The following is a 22,941-nucleotide window of genomic DNA, read 5'->3' on the forward strand; positions in this document are numbered from 1 at the left end:
TTGTTGTAGAGCACAAATCAACACAACAGTGTAAGTCAACTGTATTTCAGTAAAGAAATTTAAAAAAAGAGGGGTAGTCAGCCCAGTGAAATGCACACATGTTAAACTTAGCCGCCTTCTGTGTGGCAGAGAAATCCATGGTGACATACAATACAGAGGGTGATCTGCTTCCTCTCCAGTTTATTTTCACCTTTAAAATACTGCTTTGCTTCTGAACTACATCCCCGGCCCCCATCTCCTCACCCCCTTCCACCCCACAAGTACAAGTTGACCATAACTTTGCCTAGCACTGCCACACCTCCAGCGGCATTCAAAGGAAACAAAAAGCCTCCTACATCGCAATTAGCCAGTTTTGTATGTAAACACAAAAGATTTAACAAAAGGAATATGATTTGTGAGCTGGAAGAAACTCCATAGTTATACTGGGCCAAGGTCCTTCTCCCCCTTTCTACTGTTTTTTTGTTTTTCTCTTCTGTATTAGTTCCCCCTTTCTCTTTTGTATGATCAAAATTTCAAAATTCTGTGTGTTATCAGCCAAAATGAACAAAGCACAGGTTGGAGGCAGGGAGACGCTGCCTCCGGTCCCAAGGATGGGAACCACACGCATGATGGTGATGGCGATAGTGGTGGTGATGGAGGCATGCCAAAGGCAGCATTTGGTTTTCTGTTTTATCCACTTCTGCATCCAGACAACTGACACAAACTAGGAACTCAATAAATACTTGTTGGATGGCTGAAGTGGCAGGAGAAACAAAGATAGGATGGGTAACAGATTGGATTGGGGGCAAGAAAGCGTAGTCAAAGATGGCGGAAAGTTTGAGTCTGGCTCATAAGGAGGAGACAGGGAGAAAACGCTGTGGATAGGAAGAGAGGAAAATGCGAGAGCCCAAAGACATGAAGGGGAATGAGAGAAAAAGCAATGAATGAGAGAGAAACTAGGCAGGTAGGGAATCATGGACTCTCACATTTTCTGGATCTACTAGGAGTTCCAGAAACAGCCAGCATATGAAAGGATGACTCAGCAATTGCCAGAAATGCTTGCTTACTTCTCTGGACATTGATTCTCTGGCTTATAGAAGGCCCACCACCCCTAGGCAAGCCTGTTCCTAAAGACTCCGGCTTGTTCCCATTTGACCCAACCTTACCTTTGCTAATATCACCTTTCATCTCCCAGCTACCTGGACTCAAAATCTCAGCTGTCTCTATTCTTGTTCCCCAAACAATCACCCAGAGTATCCTACCCCTCTATCCCTGTTTCTACCACCACGTTCCTCGACTAAGTATTGGGTTGGCCAAAAAAGTGTGTTTTGGTTTCTCTACAGTCGCTTACAGAAAACCCCAAATGAACTTTTTGGCCAAGCCAATATTTATCCAGCTGCTGGGAACCACTTTGCCCATAGATGTCTGGGAGATTTGTTGCATGCCTCTCTCTCTTCACTTTCCTCATCTCAGTCTGTGACCAGGGCTTGGCTGATGCACGGGTCTAACAGTGTAGCCCCTGGTTTCTGGGCAGGACAAATGCTGCGGTGCAATTAACACTCCAGAGCTCCCTGTGGGATCAGGATGACGCCAAACTTCTCTTGAAGCCACATCTTTGCCTTGCTTCTTCCCCAGCTCCCTCACTCCCTTACAGCTTTCTCCCACGTGCCTCTCAACAGGATATTTGTGCAAGAATCACCTTCACAGGTACTGCTCCTAGAACATCAATGTCCGATGAGACATTAAAGGGATATTCCAGAAGTAGAGCTCTTATCATGCCATGCATCGCTGCAGCTCAGTTCAGTTCATTGGCTCAGTCGTGGCTGACTCTGCGACCCCATGGACTGCAGCACACCAGGCTTCCCTGTCCATCACCAGCTCCCGGAGCCTACTCAAACTCATGTCCGTCGAGTCGGTGATGCCATCCAACCATCTCATCCTGTCGTCCCCTTCTCCTCCCGCCTTCAATCTTTCCCAGCATCAGGGTCTTTTCCAACGAGTCAGTTCTTTGCATCAGGTGGCCAAAGTATTGGAGTTTCAGCTTCAGCGTCAGTCTTTCCAACGAATATTCAGGACCGATTTCATTGCCTAGAAGTCATCAAATAATCTCTGTTGGGTCCTGAATCCAGGACAGGGGTCATAACCATGATCTGGCCTCGGCCTTGTTTTAGTCTTACTCTGTTCCCTGAACCCAGGCAACGATGAGGTCAAACCAGACTGCCTGCTCTTCTCTGACCTACTCTGCACTTTTTACCCCTTCTCTATTGTGACCCCACCCTGCGGCACCCCTCCCCGCCACTCCAATGGTTAATATCCTAACAATCCTGCAAGGACTACCTTGTAGGGCCCCTCCTTCCAGAAGCTTGTACAGATTTCTCCAGCCAGACGTGAACTTCTGCTCATCTCTGAGAACTCCACAGAACTCTGGCAGGCTTCTCCCACGAAACTGATATCTTCACCGTATTCAATAACTAGCCAGATATTTCGCTTCTGTGTTTCACTTCTATCTACTATCTGAGGCTAAGTGCTTTCAGAACAGGGATATAAACACTCACCTTTGTTTCTCCTTCTGCATGTAATAGTGTGAACATGTTAGACACTGAAATAGTTTTGAATGACAAAGCAGTCAGTGTAGAACTTTGAACAGGGAAACATTTCAAGGCTTGAAGTAGATCATAAGTGAAAGAAGGTAGGGGAAAACACGCTTCCCACCAAAGTTCTACTTTTGGAGGCAAACGAGATAGAATTGGATTTCCAGGGATATTTTGTTATGGTTATGTTCTTGGAGATGCAGCTTTGACTCTAAATGTTAGAAAAATAAACCTTTTTTTTTTAAGCCCCCAAGACCTCTGATTGCTCCCTGGAAAGTTATTTTCAATGTAGTCCAGACAGGAAAGCCCAGGATAAATGCCAAAGAGAAGAGAGGACACGTGGTGAATATTAATACCCTTGCTGTTTGGAGGTCAGCACTCCAGAAAGACGTTTTTGATTTACGGTAACTTTGGATCTGTGATGGGAACAGCCAATCTATGGCATGGGGAAATTCCGTTTATGTCTAAAATGGTCTGAGATTTAAGTGTGCTTTAGATAAAGGAAGCTCTCTTGTCTAATTTCCCTGCAAACTCCTCCATCTTTCTGGAGTGTTTATCCACTCTTTACCCACTCTTTCTGGCTCTTTATCTCATATCTCACTAAGTGACCCATACCTGAAGGCTAACGATATTGAGTGAAGCAGCCCCTGCCCTGGGAACAGATTTAAGCAGGGCAGAGGCTGAGATCTAGAAAGCTCTGGCATAGAGGCAGGGCCTCTGAAGGACTGAGGGCTGATCAGTCAGTGGAGGTGAAGGCTGGGGCAGACTGCACCCTCACAGGCTGGAGCCTGGCTCTGCCTGTTCAGGCAAGTTGGCATGCGTTCCTGTCGCATCACCATGCACCCCACGGCTTAGAAATCAGAGGCCTGGTGATCAGGGACTAACCAACCTGTTACCTGATCCTTCGAGGAGTGTATGACTTTATCATCAAGAAGGGCCATGCCGATTGGATGTAATATGATACAGATCATAGATACAAAAATCATTGCCATTTACTGTGTCAACATTTGACGGGGGCAGAGGGTAGGCTGACCGTCTCTTCAGCTTGCCAAACACGCAGTGGCAGCGGTGTGTTGGAAATGCCCTTTAGCATCTGGCTTTCAATTCTTTTCAGGCCTCTGGTGTGAATACTGGCCACAAAAGTGGTGAGAATGTGATTGGCTGTGTGCACCATGGTCAGACTGCTCCGATCTACTTATAGAATAGCCCTTCTGGAAAAGCAAAGCTCACCCTCGTTTATTCACCAGAGACATGCACGTTTTACGGCCGGAGGTCCTGAGGTTCCTGTGGCTGTAAGAGAGATTCCAAAGCAGGTATCCCGTGTGGTTTTTGACCCTTTCCACCTGACTGACCTCAAAGACAAATGTATCATGTTGTGTTTAGAAGGAGAAAAAAGCAACATTGAACCCCCTCATCACCTGCTGCTTTGACGGACAGAAGTCTGCAAGGGAGGAAACGGAGCCTGAGCAAGCTTATCTACCTTGCCCAAGGTCACCCATGTCAGTCTGGTTCTCAAGACAATGCCCTTGATCGTGACCCACCCGACCAGTGTGAGCACCACCCTTTCCAACCGACAAAGTCCCAGGGGGATGTTCTAACTTTCTTTTGCTAGGCAGGCAGTGATGACCTTCAAACACTTCTGCTATCTTCACACTCTTGTCATCTCCTCATAAGGAAACTGTGGCAGTGCAGGGTTTTACGTTATATCAAACACGTGGGGGGATTCCCTGGTGGCTCAGACGGTAAAGCGTCTGCCCGCAATGTGGGAGACCCAGGTTCGATCCCTGTGTCGGGAAGATCCCCTGGAGAAGGAAATGGCAACCCACTCCAGTACTCTTGCCTAGAAAATTCCGTGGATGGAGGAGCCTGGTGGGCTACAGTCCATGGGGTCGCAAAGAGTCGGACACGACCAAGTGACTTGACTAAACATGTGGGAGCGAGATCAACGTCCTCCAATGTTTCATGGATTTCGGACATGGTCAAGTTCTGCCCACAGCTACAGTCTGCCCAGATTATTTTTGAACCAGCTAAATCAAAGAGGAGGAGGTTGGGGCAGGGAAAGAGCAGAAAAAGAGTGCAGAATTATTATTCTTAAAAATCGCTAACACTCTTGGGCTTTATAGTTTATAATCCAATATGATCCACACCAGTGCCTCAAGTATATGGGACGTGCAAATGGCTGTTCATCCCACTTAACAGATTAAGGATTCAGGTTCTATGCCACCTTCTAGATACACGGGGCCCTGTGACCAGATTCCTGCCCTGAAAGAATGTACCCCTGGTTAGTCAGCTTCGAAGAATACAGATTTGATTCTTTCACACTGAGAGTGTCGGTTATTATAGAAATTTACATGAAAAACAATGCCACACAGAACTCTGTGCTCATCCCTAGCCTCCCCAACTTTTTTGAAATTGCCAGAGGCCTCTCTCGGAGTTCAGAACACTGGTCTGAGAAATGATGTCAAAAGCAAATTATGGAAACTTACTTTGAAATGTACACAACAGAACCATGCATATCTTGCATATATATGCACGCATCCCTTGAAACCATCTAGAAATAGGCACGATGGACTTGAAAAATGTGAGTAACCAAACTACAAAGTAAATGGCTAACCTTCTTGCTTGTGACCAAAGCCTACTGATTGGGTGATTCATAATTAAATAGTGGAATTCATTAGAATTCGGTTGGAAAAATTATCATTAGAATGAGGTATTTCTTGACCTGTTTTTGCCTAACTCAGTTTCCCTAGATTAAAACAAAAACAGCCATACTGACTAAGAGAACAGCAGAAAGAATTGATGAAACAGGGCTCCTAAAACAAACACATCACATCAAGGGTGATGGGTCAGCCACATTTTGAATGGGAAGAGATCTCACAAGAACTTAGACCTTGGGAAAGCCACTGGCAACCTGGTGACAGCTCATGGTGTCACAGAGAAAAACTGCAGGACCCAGGCCAACCACCTGAGCACCGGGTGGTCTGAGTTTTTACAAAAGTACCTTCACAGACTCCCTTGCTGCTCCTTCTCCAGCCATAGCAGCAGGCCAGTATGGTTCCATAGCGACAGACACCAGGCTGGAGCGACAATGCCGACAACGCGTGATCCCTTGGACTGTGGATAGAGAGCCACATGTTAGAACTGAGAAAACGGGAAGCACCAGAGACTCTGCCCTGCTACTCTATGGACAGGAGACGTGACAGTTACCTGGTCAATTGCCACAAACCTGCTGGAAGTGCTAGATCGGGTTTTGAAAACCTGAATTTCAGATTGCCAGCCTCTGCTATCATCCCTTGCCAGCCTTCACCAATAATTGTGCTAAGTCACTTCAGGCATGTCCCACTCTTCGCGACCCCATGCACTGCAGCCCACCAGGCTCCTCTGTCCATGGGGATTCTCCAGGGAAGAATACTGGAGTGGGTTGCCATGCCCTTCTCCAGGTCCCCAATGTTTAGCATCAGCCATTTTCCTTCTTCTCCAGGGTTAAGAGAACTGGATTACATGGGACTTCCCTGGGGGTTCAGTGGCTAAGAGTCCACCTGCCAGTGCAGGCGACACGGGTGCAATCCCTGGTCTGAGAGGGTTCTGCCTCCCGCGGGGCCATTAAGCCCATGCGCCACCACTAGAGAGCCCCTGCTCTGCAACAAGAGAAGCCAGCGCAGTGAGAAGCCCGCCACTGGAGAGCAGCCCCCACTCCCTGCAACTAGGGAAACGCCTGCACAGCAAGGAAGACCCAGCGCAGCCATTAAATACGGAAATCAACAGAACTGGGCTCCATATAATCTATGAAACTAGGACATGTGAGAGTGGCCCAAATCATCTGCTTCTGAACCCTGGAGAGGGCCAGTTTTCAGATCTGTCTGTCCAGACACACTGGCTCCCCAGGTCTGGGTCCAGGTCCGTGCCCCTGTGTGCTCACGTGACTCCCTGGGGCCCCTGGCTTCGTCACAGACAAGAGCACTGCCCCTCTTCCCCACTGGCCACCTGGCGGCCACCGAACACACTGGAATCTTGATACACTAGAGACGGTCAAAGCTGGAAAGACGCTATAGAAAGCCTTCATGCAAGCCATCTCCTGTTACAGATGAGGCAACTCCAGCCCGAAGGAGCAGTCACAAACCCAGCAGAGCCCTGTCAGCGGTTCCAGCCCAGGGCGCCCTCCTCACTCCTGGAAACACAATTCACTCAACTCTTCATCTGTAGAGCAGAGGTTGGCAGATGTTTCCCATAAAGGGGCAGATGGTGAATAGTTTAGGCTCTGTGGGCCACGGGGTCTTTGTCCAAGTGCAAAAGCAGCTGCAAGCAACAGTAGATAGATGGGCATGGCCGTATTCAGTAAATATTTATGGACACTGAAACATTTGAATTTCATAAGCTTTCCACATGTCATGCAATAATATGCTTTTTTTGGTTTAGTTTTAACCGTTTTTAAAGTAAAAGCCATTCTTAGCTCAAGAGCCACATAGAAACAGAGGGCCACCTAGCCTTGGCCTGAGGGCTGCAGTTTGCTGACCTTGACCCAGAGGCCAGAAAGAGTGGGCCCCGACCCCAAGTGCCAAGGTGGTAGCTTGCCACGCATTCCACGATTGGGCAGGGTTACCACCAGATTCTGGAAGAAAAGGCTTCTGCTGTGTATTTGGTGGATGGCTGGGGTGGTTTCCTCTTGCATAGGAAATACATGATAAGATGCATGCATATTAAACACCTGGGCACTTTAACAGACAAGGAATGTACATTTGATCATGCGCTTGCTGCAACTGTCACCACCGATTCCAGGACACACCTAACAGCACTTGGTCCCAATTCTCCCCTCCCTCCATTCCCTGGCACCCACAAATCTACATTCTGTGTCTAGATTTGCCCATTCTGGACAGTTCCCATAAGTGTAGTCATACCTCTATGGTCATTTTGTGTCTGACTTTTTTCATTTAGCATGTTTTCAAGGTTCGTTCATCTTGGGGCACATAAGAGTAGTTCATTTTTACTGGTGAATAATATTCTATTGTATGAATAGACCACATTTATCTGTTTGTCAGTTGATGGGCATTTGGGATGTCTCTACCTTTTGGCTATTAAGAATAATGCTGCTATGAACACTGTGTATTAGCTTTTGTGTGAACATATGCTTTCGTTTTTCTTGGGTATGTACCTAGGAGTGGAATTGCTGGATCATAGGCACTCTATGTCTAACTTTTTGAAGAACTGACACACTGTTTTCCTTCCTTTTCTCCTTTGCCTTTTGCTTCTCTTCTTTTCTCAGCTGTTTGTACGTCGTCCTCAGTCAATCATTTTACCTTTTTGCATTTCAGGAAATGAATGGAAGCCTGGCTGCAGTCCATGCAGTAACAAAGAGTCGGATACGACTGAGTGACTGAACAACAACAAAACACTGTTTTCCAAGATAGCTGTATCGTTTCACGCCTCCACCAACAGTGTATGAGGACTCCAACTTGTCCATGTTCCCACCAGCACTTGTTATTGTCCATTTTTTCATTACAGCTATTCCAGTGGTTGAGAGGAGAAGGAAATGGCACCCCACTCCAGTGTTCTTGCCTGGAGAATCCCGGGGACGGGGGGGCCTGGTGGGCTGCTGTCTATGGGGTCGCACAGAGTCGGACACGACTGAAGCGACTTAGCAGCAGCAGCAGCAGCAGCAGTGGTTGAGAAGTAGTACTGTGCTTGGATTTGTATTTCCCAGATGGCTAATGGTGTCGAGCATTTTCTATGTGTTTATTGGCTCTTTGTGTATCTTCTTTGGAGAAAGGTCTATTCAGGTCCCTTCCCCATTTTCTAATTGGGTTATTTGTCTTGATATGCTTACGAATGAAACACAAAGATGAAAACTAATTGGTAAAAGCAGCTGTCCCCATGCCCCGATGAATAACATAATGTAATTTTACCTTATTTTGAGGAAAAAATCTTCCATCTAGATCCTCAAAGAGTCAGTTTTTTTTTTTTTTTACAATATTTGTACTGAACTTTGACAAAGTGCCCACATCTGTTTTCTCTTCCTTTAGCAACATGGAGCTGAGTCTGGGGAGCAGAGTGGAGGGAGAAACTGACTTTGCCCGTAAAAGAAGAAGATGTCACATTTCAGGTGGATTTAAAAAGAACATATGACAAAGAAGAAACCTATAGAGGGGGATATTTTGCCTATGGGAATTTAATTCCATATTTTTCTAAGGAACATGTATTCATTCAGTGAGATTTCAGTCTATCAACAAATCATGGAGCTGACCTGTAAATTTCTTTTTTAAAATATTTTTATTTTGTATTGGAGTATAGCTGATTTACAGTGTTGTATAGTTTCAGGTGTACAGCAAAGTGATTCAGGTATACATATACATATATCGATTCTTTTAAAATTCTTTTCCCATTTAGGTTATTACAGAACATTGAGTAGAATTCCCTGTGCTATAGAGTAGGTCCTTGCTTATTTTCTGTTTTAAATATAGCAGTGTGCACAGGTCAATCCCAAACTCCTAAAATATCCCTCTCTCCTACCTTTCCCCTTTTCCCACTTTTCCCCTTCTTGACCTCAGATTTGCAAGCAATAAGTGCCCCAGCTCCAATAGGAAGAGCCTTATGGCAAGAATACACAGAAGAACTGTACAAAAAAGATCTTCATGACCTGGATAATCACGATGGTGTGATCACTCACCTAGAGCCAGACATCCTGGAATGTGAAGTCAAGTGGGCCTTAGAAAGCATCACTACGAACAAAGCTAGTGGAGGTGATGGAATTCCAGTAGAGCTATTTCAAATCCTGAAAGATGATGCTGTGAAAGTGCTGCACTCAATATACCAGCAAATTTGGAAAACTCAGCAGTGGCCACAGGACTGGAAAAGGTCCGTTTTCATTCCAATCCCAAAGAAAGGCAATGCCAAAGAATGCTCAAACTACCACACCATTGCACTCATCTCACACGCTAGTAAAGTCATGCTCAAAATTCTCCAAGCCAGGCTTCAACAATATGTGAACCGTGAATTTCCCGACGTTCAAGCTGGTTTTAGAAAAGGCAGAGGAACCAGACATCAAATTGCCAACATCCGCTGGATCATGGAAAAAGCAAGAGAGTTCCAGAAAAACATCTATTTCTGCTTTATTGACTATGCCAAAGCCTTTGACTGTGTGGATCACAATAAACTGTGGAAAATTCTGAAAGAGATGGGAATACCAGACCACCTGACCTGCCTCTTGAGAAATCTGTATGCAGGTCAGGAAGCAACAGTTAGAACCGGACATGGAACAACAGACTGGTTCCAAATAGGAAAAGGAGTATGTCAAGGCTGTATATTGTCACACTGCTTATTTAACATATATGCAGAGTACATCATGAGAAACCCTGGATTGGAAGAAGCACAAACTGGAATCAAGATTCCTGGAAGAAATATCAATCACCTCAGATATGCAGATGACACCACCCTTATGGCAGAAAGTGAAGAGGAACTAAAAAGCCTCTTGATGAAAGTGAAAGAGGAGAGTGAAAAAGTTGGCTTAAAGCTCGACATTCAGAAAATGAAGATCACGGCATTCAGTCCCATCACTTCATGGGAAATAGATGGGGAAACAGTGGAAACAGTGTCAGACTTTATCTTTTGGGGCTCCCAAATCACTGCAGATGTTGACTGCAGCCATGAAATTAAAAACGCTTACTCCTTGGAAGAGAAGTTATGACCAACCTAGATAACATATTCAAAAGCAGAGACATTACTTTGCCAACTAAGGTCCGTCTAGTCAAGGCTATGGTTTTTCCAGTGGTCATGTATGGATGTGAGAGTGGGCTGTGAAGAAGGCTGAGTGCCAAAGAATTGATGCTTTTGAACGGTGCTGTTGGAGAAGACTCTTGAGAGTCCCTTGGACTGCAAGGAGATCCAACCAGTCCATTCTGAAGGAGATCAGCCCTGGGATTTCTTTGGAAGGAATGGTGCTAAAGCTGAAACTCCAGTACTTTGGCCACCTCATGCAAAGAGTTGATTCATTGGAAAAGACTCTGATGATGGGAGGGATTGGGGGCGGGAGGAGAAGGGGACGACTGAGGATGAGATGGCTGGATGGCATCACCAACTCGATGGACATGAGTCTGAGTGAACTCCAGGAGTTGGTGATGGACAGGGAGGCCTTGCGTGCTGCAATTCATGGGGTCGCAGTGAGTCAGACACGACTGAGCGACTGAACTGAACTACCTATTCCCTGATGCCAAAAACCCAGCTTCATCCTCAAAAGGGGCCATCAAGAACATGAGGAGTCTGTTGGAGCAGAGAAAGTGTGTGCATCAGGGGAGTGAGGAGGAAAGCAGAGAGAACAGTGGGAGGGAGAAAGAGCAGGAGATAAACAAGGTCCAGAAAGGAAGGGCCTGTGTCCACATGAAACATTTGGCCCATCCTAAAGGCGCCAGAGAGTTATCCAGGGGTTTCAAGCAGTTGGAAATAGCAAGGATTTTGCAAGACACAAAGCAGCTTCCATCGAAGTGAGGTGAACTCAACAGGCGCCAACAAGGTTATTGAAACATTAGACCAAAAGCAAAGGCAAGAAAAGCAAAAGCAAACAAGTAGGGACTACATCAAACTAAGAAGCTCTGCACAGCAAAGGGGACCAACAGGGTGCCAAGGCAGCCCGCCAAACGGAAGGAAACACTTGCAAAGCATGTGTCTGATAAGGGGCTAATACCCAAATATAAAATATGAGAGAAATATTTATAGTATAAAAGGAACTCAAACAGCTCATTTCAAAAAAATCCACTCTGATTTTGAAATGGGTAGAAAATGTGAAGTGACATTTTTTCACAGGAAGACATTCAGATGGGCAACACACACATACAAAAAGATGCTCAACATCAACTAGTCATCAGGAAAATGCAAATCAAAACCACAATGAGGCATCACTTTACACCTGCCAAAATGGCTATCATCAAAAGACAACAAATAACTAGTGTCTGAGGATATGAAGAAAAGGAGCCATCCTCCACTGTTGTTGGGAATAAATATTGGTACAGCCACTCTGGAAAACAGCATGGAGGGTCCTCAAAATTTTAAAACAGAACAAAACAACCATACAATCTAGCAGTTACATTTCTGGGTATTTATCCAAAGAAAATCTATATGCTCCCCTATGTTCACTGCGGCATTATTTACAATAGCCAATATATGGAAACAACCTAAGTGTCTATCAGTGAGTGAATGGATGGGAAAAAAAGTGGTATGTATATAGAATGGAATATTATTCAGCCATGATAAAGAATGACATCTTGCCATTTTCAACAACATGGATGGACCTTGAGGGCATTATGCTACATGAAAGACAGATTCTGTATGACCTCACTTATATATACTTAAATGTGGAATCTAAAACACAGACCAGAAAACCACCCCAAGCTCAAAGATACAGAGAAGAGATCTGCAATTGCTGGCAGGGGCCACAAAACAGGTAAGGGGGATCAAAAGGTACAAACTTCCAGTTATACAACAAATGAGTCCTGGGGATGTAATATATAGCATGGCCACTATAGTTAATTGTGTGTGCTCATGCTCAATTGCTAAGTTGTGTCTGACCCTTTGTGACCCCACGGACTGTAGCCCGCCAGGCTCCTCTGTCCATGGGATTCCCAGGCAAGAATACTGGAGTAGGTTGCCATGCCCTCCTCCAGGAGATCTTCCCCACCCAGGGATCGAAATCGAGTCTCCTGCGGTGGCAGGCTGATCTTTACTACTGAGCCACCAGGAAAGCCCCATCGTTAATAACACTGTAATGCATATTTTAAAGTTGCTAAGAGAGTAAATCTTAAAAGTTGCCATCACAAGGAAAAAAATGCTGTAACTATGTATGGTTTAGAGATGGTAGCTAGACTTATTGTTGTGATCATTTTGCAGTGTATACAAGTATTGAATCACTGTGGTGTACATCTGAAATGAACATAATGTTTTATGACAATTATACCAAAAAAACGATGACTGAAACTGTGAGGTGTGAAATTACAAAGAACCAAATTGAAATGTTGAAATATGATTTTTTTTTTAAAGCTTACTTAGAAACTTTGGTGAAAAAGCCCAGGGTTCCTGGTACAGGTGGTCAAACCCATTTCATATGTATTTGTCAAAGTCAATTAGTTTTGATTGTGGAGAACACTGCCTGGGGTTAAGTAAGAGAAGAAAGTTACCAGAAGGTGACATTCATATACTGTTTGTACATTAACAGAACTCTACAAAGAAATCTGCTTTCTCAAGTTGTATTGCTTTCACATGTTTGCCTTTAGGTGAAAAGGTAAAACTGAGAAATCTGAGGAGTATCAATTTCTTCCAAGACATCATTTTTGACACTGTACAAAGTATCACTTGTAAAGTTCTCCAAAATGTTAATGATGAACACTTAAGCCATCAAAAACTTGTTAATGAAGTCAGACTTCTTATCCACTATCAGGGATGCCTTCCCTGGTCACAAATGCATTTTAGCATTACAGCTCTGTTGGAAGACATCACAAATTCGACATTACATCTAGCCTTCTCCTCACTTGTTTAAAATATGGAAAGAACAACTAAGATTCAACTCATGACTGAGAAATATACAATGGATTCTGGATGTTCAGGCAACTACACAAATCATAAAACATCGCTCCGGTCTCCAGCTGCTCTATGGATGCAGAGACATGTTCCGTGCATATTTCCTACAGGAGAGCAAGCACCTTGAAAGAACTCTGTAGAAAAAGCCATCAGAGAACCATGTGAGTCCATAAATGAGCAACGTGCCTTGTAATTAATGAGCATGCAGTCCATGTTTTGAGAAACAGCTTCAAAGGGATAGCCACAAATGGGATTTTACTGGTTTAATCATCAAATTCTACATCTGGTCAGGAAAGTGGGAAAACAGTTTAAAAGAGGGAAATCACTAGTGGATAGAATGGCTAATAATTACTTGCTGATTTGTAGATTCTGGAGGAAATTTATTTATTACACCAAGAATCCAGTTCTATAGAATCCAGCATTCTATGCTTGCTGGTTTTCTTAATTCACATATGGCAGCTATTTAAAATTATGGGTAAAAAGAAAAGTATTTAAAATGTTTCTGATTAAGCTGAAACAATATTATTGAGGGGAAGAGAGAATCTACCACAGGCAAGCACAATATTGATGATAACAGTGGGACACACTATCTTATAAAATTTTTGTAAAATCTACTAAAAAAAAAAGCTTTAACTTTTTGTTTCTTTAACTTCAGAGTTCTTGAATGACACTGCAAGTAAATGTTAGTAAGTAATTCAGATTACTTTCCCAGCATCATCTCCTACCTGCCTTTTGCCCTAATTCCAGGGCCAATCACTAACGTTCCCACCACTAATTCGACCACTCTTTTAATATCTAGTTATGAGTACTCTGGATAAGAAATACAAACTATTAGGTGAAACCATATGAAACTATAATTTTAGAAGTTAAAAATGTCCAAATATCTATATATCATATGTTACAATTTAACGATCACAGAAGAGAAGGCTAAGTGCTCAGTAAATACATTTCTGTGTCTTCTGGGCACAAAGCTACACTATACTTCCCAGCCAGCCTGCTGGTTAGGTGGGGCCACATGACTGGTTTTGGCCAACAGAATGGGGGTAGACTGTCTCCAAGCCTGTGCACAGAGCCTCCTGTGGGATCCTCGATTTTGTTTCCATCAGCCCAATATAGAGGACACTGGGGCCCTGGCCAAAGATGGCACCTCAAGATGGATGGAACCTGGCCCCATGTGAGAGCACATAGCAGACTCTCTCAAATGTGTGTTGGACTTGAAGGCAGGCAAAGAAATGAACTTCTACTGTGTTCAGCCACTGTGATTTTGGGATGGTTTGACACATGAAGTTAGCCCACCTTGATAAAGAGAGTAATATTCCAAGACCATTTCTTTTCCTAAAGTATAGTACACATGATATTTTCCTCATGTGTGAATCCACTGAAACAACAAACAAAAACTTAGAAAGATATCAGTATGATTTGCGTTTAGTTTCATATTTAGCAAAGCATTTTTTTAAATGTACAAAAATGGAGCAGTGCATTCTGGGAGATCAAGAATGCATGGGTAAGGCATAGTCCTGAATTTAAGAGACATCTGAGTATCATGAGACATATGCATTTGCGATTAACCCAACTCCATGGAACCCGGTAAACCTGGGGTGATCAGTAAAAAAGGAGTTCCTGAAAGAGAAAGAGAATTCTTGGTCTTGGACTGAAAGGATCCCACCAACATTCTCTGCCACCCTGGGAGGTCTGACCAGGCTAGACAGCTGCTTGCGCATGTGTGCTTGTGCGCTCTGCCTTTGATCTCTCTTCCTAAACAACACTGGACATATAGAAGGTTCAAGGCACCCAGTCCTGAGGCAGGGAAGTGGCACTGTAGGTGAAGTCTCTGTGGGGAGGAGGCCCTGAGCTGTGGCTATCTGAACTACCTGCTGAATTGTCCAGAGCTCCTTTCACACATTACACAGCTTGCTGTCTACATTGACCAGATTAATCACAAGTCGCCGTCTCCACAGCTGAAGTTAATGTTTTTTTTTTAAAACATTCCAGGGACTGTGTAAGTCGTTTAGTATTTCTTCATGGGATTCCTTATTTTCTGCACAAATACACTTTGCCAGAATTTTTAGTATGCTTGTTCATGGTCAGGTTCCAGGAAACTTCATGATATTCTCCAAGACAAATTGAGAAGTTAAAACTTTTTTGTTGACGTTTTCACATGTAAATATTGCCAAGCAAAAGAAATGAAGTGTTTTCTAAATATGGACAACAAGGTCCAGCCAGAAGAGATTTGTTTCTGCTTTCTCCTGTTTTTATCATAGCTTCCAGTACGACAAGTCCATAGCACCCAACTAGTTAAATTCTGGGCTCCCATCCATTTTTGAGATACAGAGTCCAAGTCCAGCAGGCCCAGGGATGCCCCCAAAACATCTCACTTTCCTGGACGTGTAGGCAGCTGAGAACCCAATCCAAAATGCTCAAGCTATCAAGTGTATCCCAGTGTGTGTTGATGCATCTTCAAATTTCCCATGCCATGAGTATACAAAACTTGGAACTCTTCACTGCTTCTTCTATTTCTCTCACTTATTCTTAATCCAATGGAGAGTTGCTGGAAGGTTTTAGGGAGAGGGCTGACCTGACCTAATTTGTTCTCAAGGAGAAAACTCTAAGACCTGGACTAGAGGGGACAAAAGAAGAAGCTAGTGGAAGCTCTTGGGGGGGTGGGTGGTTCCAGTGAGAGAGGATGGTTATAAGGCTGGATGGTGGCAGGCAGGAGGGAGAGAAGGAGACGGACTTGACACATGGTTGGAGTGGGACTTAGTGCCTGACTGTGCATAAGTGGGGAGGAAGAGCGAGTGGTCAGGAATGATGCCCAGATTTTCGACACTAATCAGTCTGGATACTCCTGGAACAGGGGGAATGGATGAGAAGCAGGGAATGAGTTTTGGAGAGCTGACCAAGAGTTTGGTTTTGGATGTCCTAAGCTCAGTGAGACATCCCGATGGATAGGGCAAGAATTGACAAGGGATGAATCTCCAAAATATATAAACAGCTCATGTAGCTCAGTATCAAGAATACAAACACCCCAATCAAAAAGTGGGTGGAAGATCTAAGTAGACACTTCTTCAAAGAAGACACTCAGATGGCTAAAAAACACATGAAAAGATGGTCAGTATCACTAATTATGAGAGAAATGCAAGTCCAAACTACAGTGTGGTGTCACCTCATGCCAGTCAGAACGGCCATCATCAAAAAGTCTACAAGCAATAAGAAAGGGTATGGAGAAAAGCGAACCCTACTACACTGTCAGTGGGAACATAAACTGGTACAGCCACTATGGAGAACGGTATGGAGGCTCCTTAAAAAACTAAAAATAGAGCTACCGTATGATCCAGCAATCCCACTCCTGGGCATGTATCTGGAGAAAATTATAATTCAGAAAGATACATGCTCCCCTGTGTTCATTGCAGCACTATTTACAATAGCCAGGACATGGAAACAACCTAAATGTTCATCAATAGAGGAACGGATAAAGCAGGTGTACATATACAGAATGGAATATTATTCAGCTATAAAAAAGAATGAAATAATGCCATATGCCGCAACATGGGTAGATCTGGAGATTGTTATACTGAAGGAAGTAAGTCAGAGAAAGACAAACACCATATGTCATCACTTATATGTGGAGTCTAAAAAGGGGGGTACAAATAAACTTATCTACAAAACAGCAATAGAGTCACACTGTAGAAAATATACTTGTGGCTACCAGCGGGTAAAGAGGGGGTAAGGGATAAGGTCGCTGCCCTTCCCCCGAGGCAAGTCATAAGACCCTCAGGTTAGAGGTGCCCCTCACCTCCATACCCGAGGAGAGGAGCATTCCTTTCTCTGCAGATAGAGTGATGCTGGAGGGAATGAAGGAACTGTCCTTGCTGGGTTACCCGCAGTTGAAACTTCCCACGACTTTCCACCCTTCATCAGACCTAGTATAGAAACACTCAGGGGTAACCGCTTCTTGGAGTCTTCATTTCCTTATGAAGCCTCCCAGATTGGATAAAATTTATATTACAGAAATGTGTGTACTTTCTTCTTTTTTTTTCCTTTAATTTTTATTGGAGTATAGTCAATTTACAATGTTGTGTTAGTTCCAGGTGTACAGCAAAGTGGATCAATTATACATACACATATATCTACTCTTTTTTCAGATTCTTTTCCCATATAGGTCGTTACAGACAATTGAGTAGAGTTCCCTGTGGTACACAGTGGGTCCTTGTTGGTTATCTCTTTCATATACTGTGGTGTGTGTATGTCCATTCCAAAGTCCCAATTTATCCTCCCCCCACATCCCCTAACCACCTGGTAACCATAAGTTTGTTTTCTCCATCTGTAACTCAGTTTCTCTTTTGTAGATAAGTTAATTTGTACCTTAAAAAATATTCCATGTAAAAGCAGTATCATACATTTGACTTTCCCTGTCTGACTAACTTCACTTACTCTGACAATCTCCAGGTCCATCCATGTTGCTGCAAATGGCATTATTGCATTCTTTTTATGACTAATACTCCTTTGTATATGTGCAGCACATCTTCTTTATCCTTTTCTCTGCTGATGGCTATTTAGGTTGTTTCCGTGTCTCAGCTACTGTAAATAGTGCTATGAGCATAGAGGTTCATGTATCTTTTCAAAGTATGGTTTTCTCTGGATATATGCCCAGGATTGCTGGATCACATGCTAGCTCTGTTTTTTAGTTTTTTAAGGAACCTCCACACTGTTTGCCATAGTGGCTGTCTGTACCAGTTTATATTCCCAGTAACAGTGTAGGAGGGTCCCCTTTTCTCCACATTCTCTCCAGCATTTATTGTTTGTACATTTTTTTAATGATGACCATTGATACCTCCGGAGAAGGCAATGGCACCCCACTCCAGTACTCTTGCCTGGAGAATCCCATGGATGGAGGAGCCTGGTAGGCTGCAGCCCGTGGGGTCGCTACGAGTTGGACACGACTGAGTGACTTCACTTTTACACATTGGAGAAGGAAATGGCAACCCACTCCAGTGTTCTTGCCTGGAGAATCCCAGGGACGGAAAAGCTTGGTGGGCTGCTGCCTATGGGGTCCCACAGAGTTGGACACGACTGAAGTGACTTAGCAGCAGCAGCAGCAGCAGCAGCACTGATACCTCATTGTAGCTCTGATTTGCATTTTTGTAATAATTAGTGATATTGAGCATCTTTTCATGTGCCTCTTGGCTATCTGTCTGTCTTCTTTGGAGAAATGTCTATGTAGATCTTCCACCCATTTTTTGATTGAGTTGTTTTTCTTATTTTTGATATTGAGCTGCATGGACTATTGGTATATTTTGGAGATTAAGCCCTTGTTCATTGCTTCATTTGCCAATATTTTCTCCCATTCTGAGAGTTGTCTTTTCGTTTTATTTATGGTTTCCTTTGCTGTGCAAAAGCTTTTAATTTTAATTACATCCCATGTGTTTATTTTTTGTTTTTATTTTCGTTACTCTAGAAGATGGATCAGAAACAATCTTCCTGCTATTTATGGCAAAGTGTGTTCTGCCGATGTTTTCCTCTAATAAGAGTTTTATAGTATCCAGCCTTACATTTAGGTCTTTAATCCATTTTGAGTTTATTTTTGTGTATGGTGTTAGGGGGTGTTCTAATTTCATTCGTTTACATGTATCTGTCCAGTTTTCCCAACCGTGTGTACTTTCTTTTTATTAATCTTTGTTTCTTAAGTTATTTTTATTAGAAAAAATGAACGTTGTCTGTTTTCAGGTGCAAAATACTGACCTAGTACATCCCCAAGCCCCCGAAGAGGCCAGCTGTGCTTAGCAACTCCCCCAGAGGAAACCCATGTCTTGGCTATTGTAAGTAGTGTTGCTATGAACTAGCATGTATCTTTTAGAATTATATTTTTGTCCAGATACATGCCCAGGAGTGGGATTGCTGGATCATATGGCAACTCTATTTTTAATTTTCTTGAGGAATCATTTGAAATTTCATGCATGCATTTCCAAGGCCTTTTGTGCCCCGCTTCAGAGGTCTGATGGCTTAGGAGCACTTCCACACATGCTTGTTGGGGCTTGGAGCTTTCTCTGAAGATAAGCCCTAGACTCTGCCCATTTCCCTTCTGGGTCCTTGCCACCAACAAGCTGAAATGGGATTTCTGCTTTAAACAATGACCTTGGATCCCAATCTTGGCAGGACCTTTAAGAATATAAGGTGACTAAGGAATCTGAGCACTTTGGGGGCTCCCCATTATTAATCAGAGTGTGTGGGGGTAATTCTTTGGAGAAAATTTCATAAGTACATACACGGGCTTCTCCAGTGGCTTAGTGGTAAAGAATTTGCTTGTAACACAGGAGAGGCAGGAGACCCGGATTTGATCCCTGGGTCGGGAAGATCCCCTGGAGGACGGCATGGAAACCCACTCCAGTACTCTTGCCTGGAGAATCCCATGGGCAGAGGAGCCTGGTGGGCTACAGTCCATGGGGTCGCAGAGTCAGACACAAGTGAGAGAGCATGCAGGAGTTGACGGCGCTACACAAATGCACTGATGTGCTCAGGGCAACAGAACTTTCTGGATGATGATGTGTTTATGCACATAAACCTAAATAACAAAAATCATTTAAAAGGTAAATAGAGCATCGAACCATACTAAGTCTTTAAAGCCTATTTTAGGTGCATGGAGTCAATATCACACAAGAATTAACAATATCCATCTATTTTGCGATTACAGCAGTTGACGGCAAGTAAGTCAAATCCTCAGCTGACCTCGCCAATCTCAGGAGGTTGTGTGCTGCTACCAGGCACTCGGCACAGTGGCAGAGTCTCCTATACACACAAGTGCCAACTTACACCAAGTGACAAGGCTCAATGTGTCATATCTGAAAATTTAAAAAGCTTATCTTTTAGGAGATAAAGCAGCTATTTGTACTCATTGTGCCTTCAGATGCCCCATTATAACCAAGATGGTTTTGCACAATCAAAGTAATGTTACAGTGCTAGAAGCTTCAATATAGCACATATACTAAAACTCGAATGATACAGAGATTAGCATGGCCCCTGTGCAAGGATGACACACAAATTCAGAGAAGTGTTCCATATTTCTTATAGTTTTGAACATTAAAAAAAATAATATTATGAATAGGATTCACAGAATATTTTTAAAGTTTACCAAAAGAAAACTTAAGATTACATACAACTTGCCATTTTTTATTTGCCTTCTTGACTGCTTTAGGTATTAAAAAATAGGACTCTGTGTGTGCTTCTATAGTGTGAATTATTTGGTAGGTTGCTCTTTCTGGTAAATTTTCCCACCATTTTAAAGTAAAGATACACATCTTTCAACCCTGAAATTAGGTGCATTCAATTTTAAGAAATTATTTTTGAGTTTTAAAAAATATGTGGTAGAAATTTTGATATAGTTAATACACTCAATTAGTTTCATTAGGAGAAGACAGACTATTTTCATGAATGATTAGTTCATGAAAGTATCTAACTATGTTGATAAGAAGAAAATAAAATGACAAAATGCATGTTACAGTGCCCCCAAAGATGCTTGGAAAACTAGTAAGTCATGGCAGATGACATACATTCATGAAGCTTTAATTTCATGCAGTTATGCATTTCTCACAAATCACTTTGGTTGTGTGATCTTCACACTGAGGGATTTGTTTAGATAAAGCCATTTATGATTTCAGTTGTTAAACTACAATATTTTATAGCATTTATTCAGTGCATCCTGATTTCTTTAAGGTTTAAATGTTACCGTTTTTCCTGAAAACTAAAAAGTCTCTCCTGGTATAGAGGACCTCTCAGCTCCTATTGTTAGAGCTGAAACTGCCCTGAGATAGTCTTGAGTTTTAAGAACACATTTTACTTGCATTGTCAGTTCAGTTCAGTTCAGTTCAGTTCAGTCGCTCAGTCGTGTCTGACTCTTTGCGACCCCATGAATCACCTCACACCAGGCCTCCCTGTCCATCACCAACTCCCGGAGTACACTCAAACTCACATCCATGGAGTCGGTGATGCCATCCAGCCATCTCATCCTCTGTTGTCCCCTTCTCCTCCTGCCCCCAATCCCTCCCAGCATCAGAGTCTTTTCCAATGAGTCAACTCTTCACATGAGGGGGCCAAAGTATTGGAGTTTCAGCTTCAGCATCAGTCCTTCCAATGAACACACAGGCCTGATCTCCTTTAGGAAGGACAGGCTGGATCTCCTTGCAGTCCAAGGGACTCTCAAGAGTCTTCTCCAACACCACAGCTCAAAAGCATCAATTCTTTGGCACTCAGCTTTCTTCACAGTCCAACTCTAACATCCATACATGACCACTGGAATAACCATAGCCTTGACTAGTCAGACCACTGTAGACTTCTCAAATTCAGTAACCTGTCCTTCATTATAAAACATCACTGTAACCCAGTCACCATCTTTTTTTTTTTTGGTGGGAGTGGCTTCACTCAGCTTGTAGGATCTTAGTCCCCCAGCAGGGACTGAACCCACTCTCTCGGCAATGAAAGCACAGAATCCTAACCACCAGAGAATTCACTCCAAACAGTCCTTTACTCTAAATCTGTTGTAGGATTTTCCCCTCCTTCAGTCTCGATGATATATATTGACCCATCTTGTTCTTTTCTGATAACCATGATGAGCAATGACTATATTTTTGCAGGCTAAAGCTAGAACTCAGCAAGACTAACCAGTCCCTCTAAGAATTAAGCCTGTTCTCAATAACGCTTTGCAGGGCAGGTGATGGGGGGTGGGGAGGGGGCTAATATAGTGCTTGCGGCTGCGCTCAGTCGTGTCCACTCTTTGCGACCCCATACAGACATTGGATCAATTCATAATAATGGAGGGTTTTGGTGACTATGACTCAAGTATCCACGTTATAAGCACAATAATAATCATTAAGACCATAATATTCTCCACCATTACTGTACTCCAGCCATGCAAAAATCCAGATACAGGAAAATGGCCACATCACTGGACAGTTTTCACTCTGTCACGGCGACTTACTGCAGAGTATAAGTGTGATGTGGACTGAGCTAAATCCTGTGCCTCTGCCAAATGAGTGTGGCACGACAATACTATGTTAACGCCGCTGTGGGCTTCCTTACTCAGATTAACAGAAGACATGCTTATGAAATTAAAGCATGAAAATAGACACTATTCAGAATCTAGACAACACACAAAAGTAACTGCATAACAAGAGCACGGGTCCAAATATTGCCATGCTGTTATAAACGGGCTAAACCAGTGAGCTGCTTAGCCGAGAACAGTGACTCTGCACTCCAGAACCACTTAAGAGCTTTAAAAATGCTGATGCCCAATCCCCTCACACAGAATAATTTAATTGGCCCAGCGTGGAGTCCTGGGCATAGGATGTTTAGAAACTCCCTGACTCCTTTGGTGGACTGCCATGATTGTGAAACGCTGGGCCCTGAACAAAGAGGCCCCGGGGGAAATAAGGGGCCACAGACTGCTTTGGGCAGGATATTCCAGTAGGGGGCGCTCAGCTGATTCCATGTTTCTTAACATCCGTCCACGTCCCACTTGTTAACCTATTTTCGGAGAGGCCTTTCTAACATAGATGCTACTCTATTTTCAAAGTTTTTTTTTTTTTTTTTTAAGTTTTCTAAAAGTAACGGGAATTCCCTGACGGCCCAGTGGTTGGGACTCCACTTCAGGGGCAGAGGCTCAATCCCTGAATGGGGAACTAAGGTCTCCCAAACCCTATGCTGCTGCTGCTAAATCACTTCAGTTGTGTCCGACTCTGTGTGACCCCATAGATGACAGCCCACCAGGCTGCCCCATCCCTGGGATTCTAGCACAACCAAATAATAATAATTATAATGATAATAA

The 22,941-nt window shown here is 43.4% G+C and overlaps 1 protein-coding gene and 1 non-coding gene across 2 annotated transcripts in view; one reads left to right on the forward strand and one right to left on the reverse strand.

The window, feature by feature from the left end:
- LOC138071965 (epidermal growth factor-like protein 6) overlaps positions 1 to 22,941 on the reverse strand; it is a 175,609-nt gene that overhangs the window by 30,569 nt on the left and 122,099 nt on the right. Inside the window, exon 4 of the mRNA XM_068963325.1 lies at positions 5,572 to 5,684. Within this exon, the coding sequence (XP_068819426.1) occupies positions 5,572 to 5,684 (113 nt within the window). The remainder of the gene's footprint in view (positions 1 to 5,571; positions 5,685 to 22,941) is intronic.
- LOC138072141 (U6 spliceosomal RNA) lies at positions 20,078 to 20,187 on the forward strand. Its single transcript, XR_011144287.1, has one exon. It is a non-coding gene; the product is annotated as a U6 spliceosomal RNA (small nuclear RNA).

This window comes from Capricornis sumatraensis, chromosome X (genome assembly GCF_032405125.1).
Source record: "Capricornis sumatraensis isolate serow.1 chromosome X, serow.2, whole genome shotgun sequence".
Lineage (NCBI taxonomy): Eukaryota > Metazoa > Chordata > Mammalia > Artiodactyla > Bovidae > Capricornis > Capricornis sumatraensis.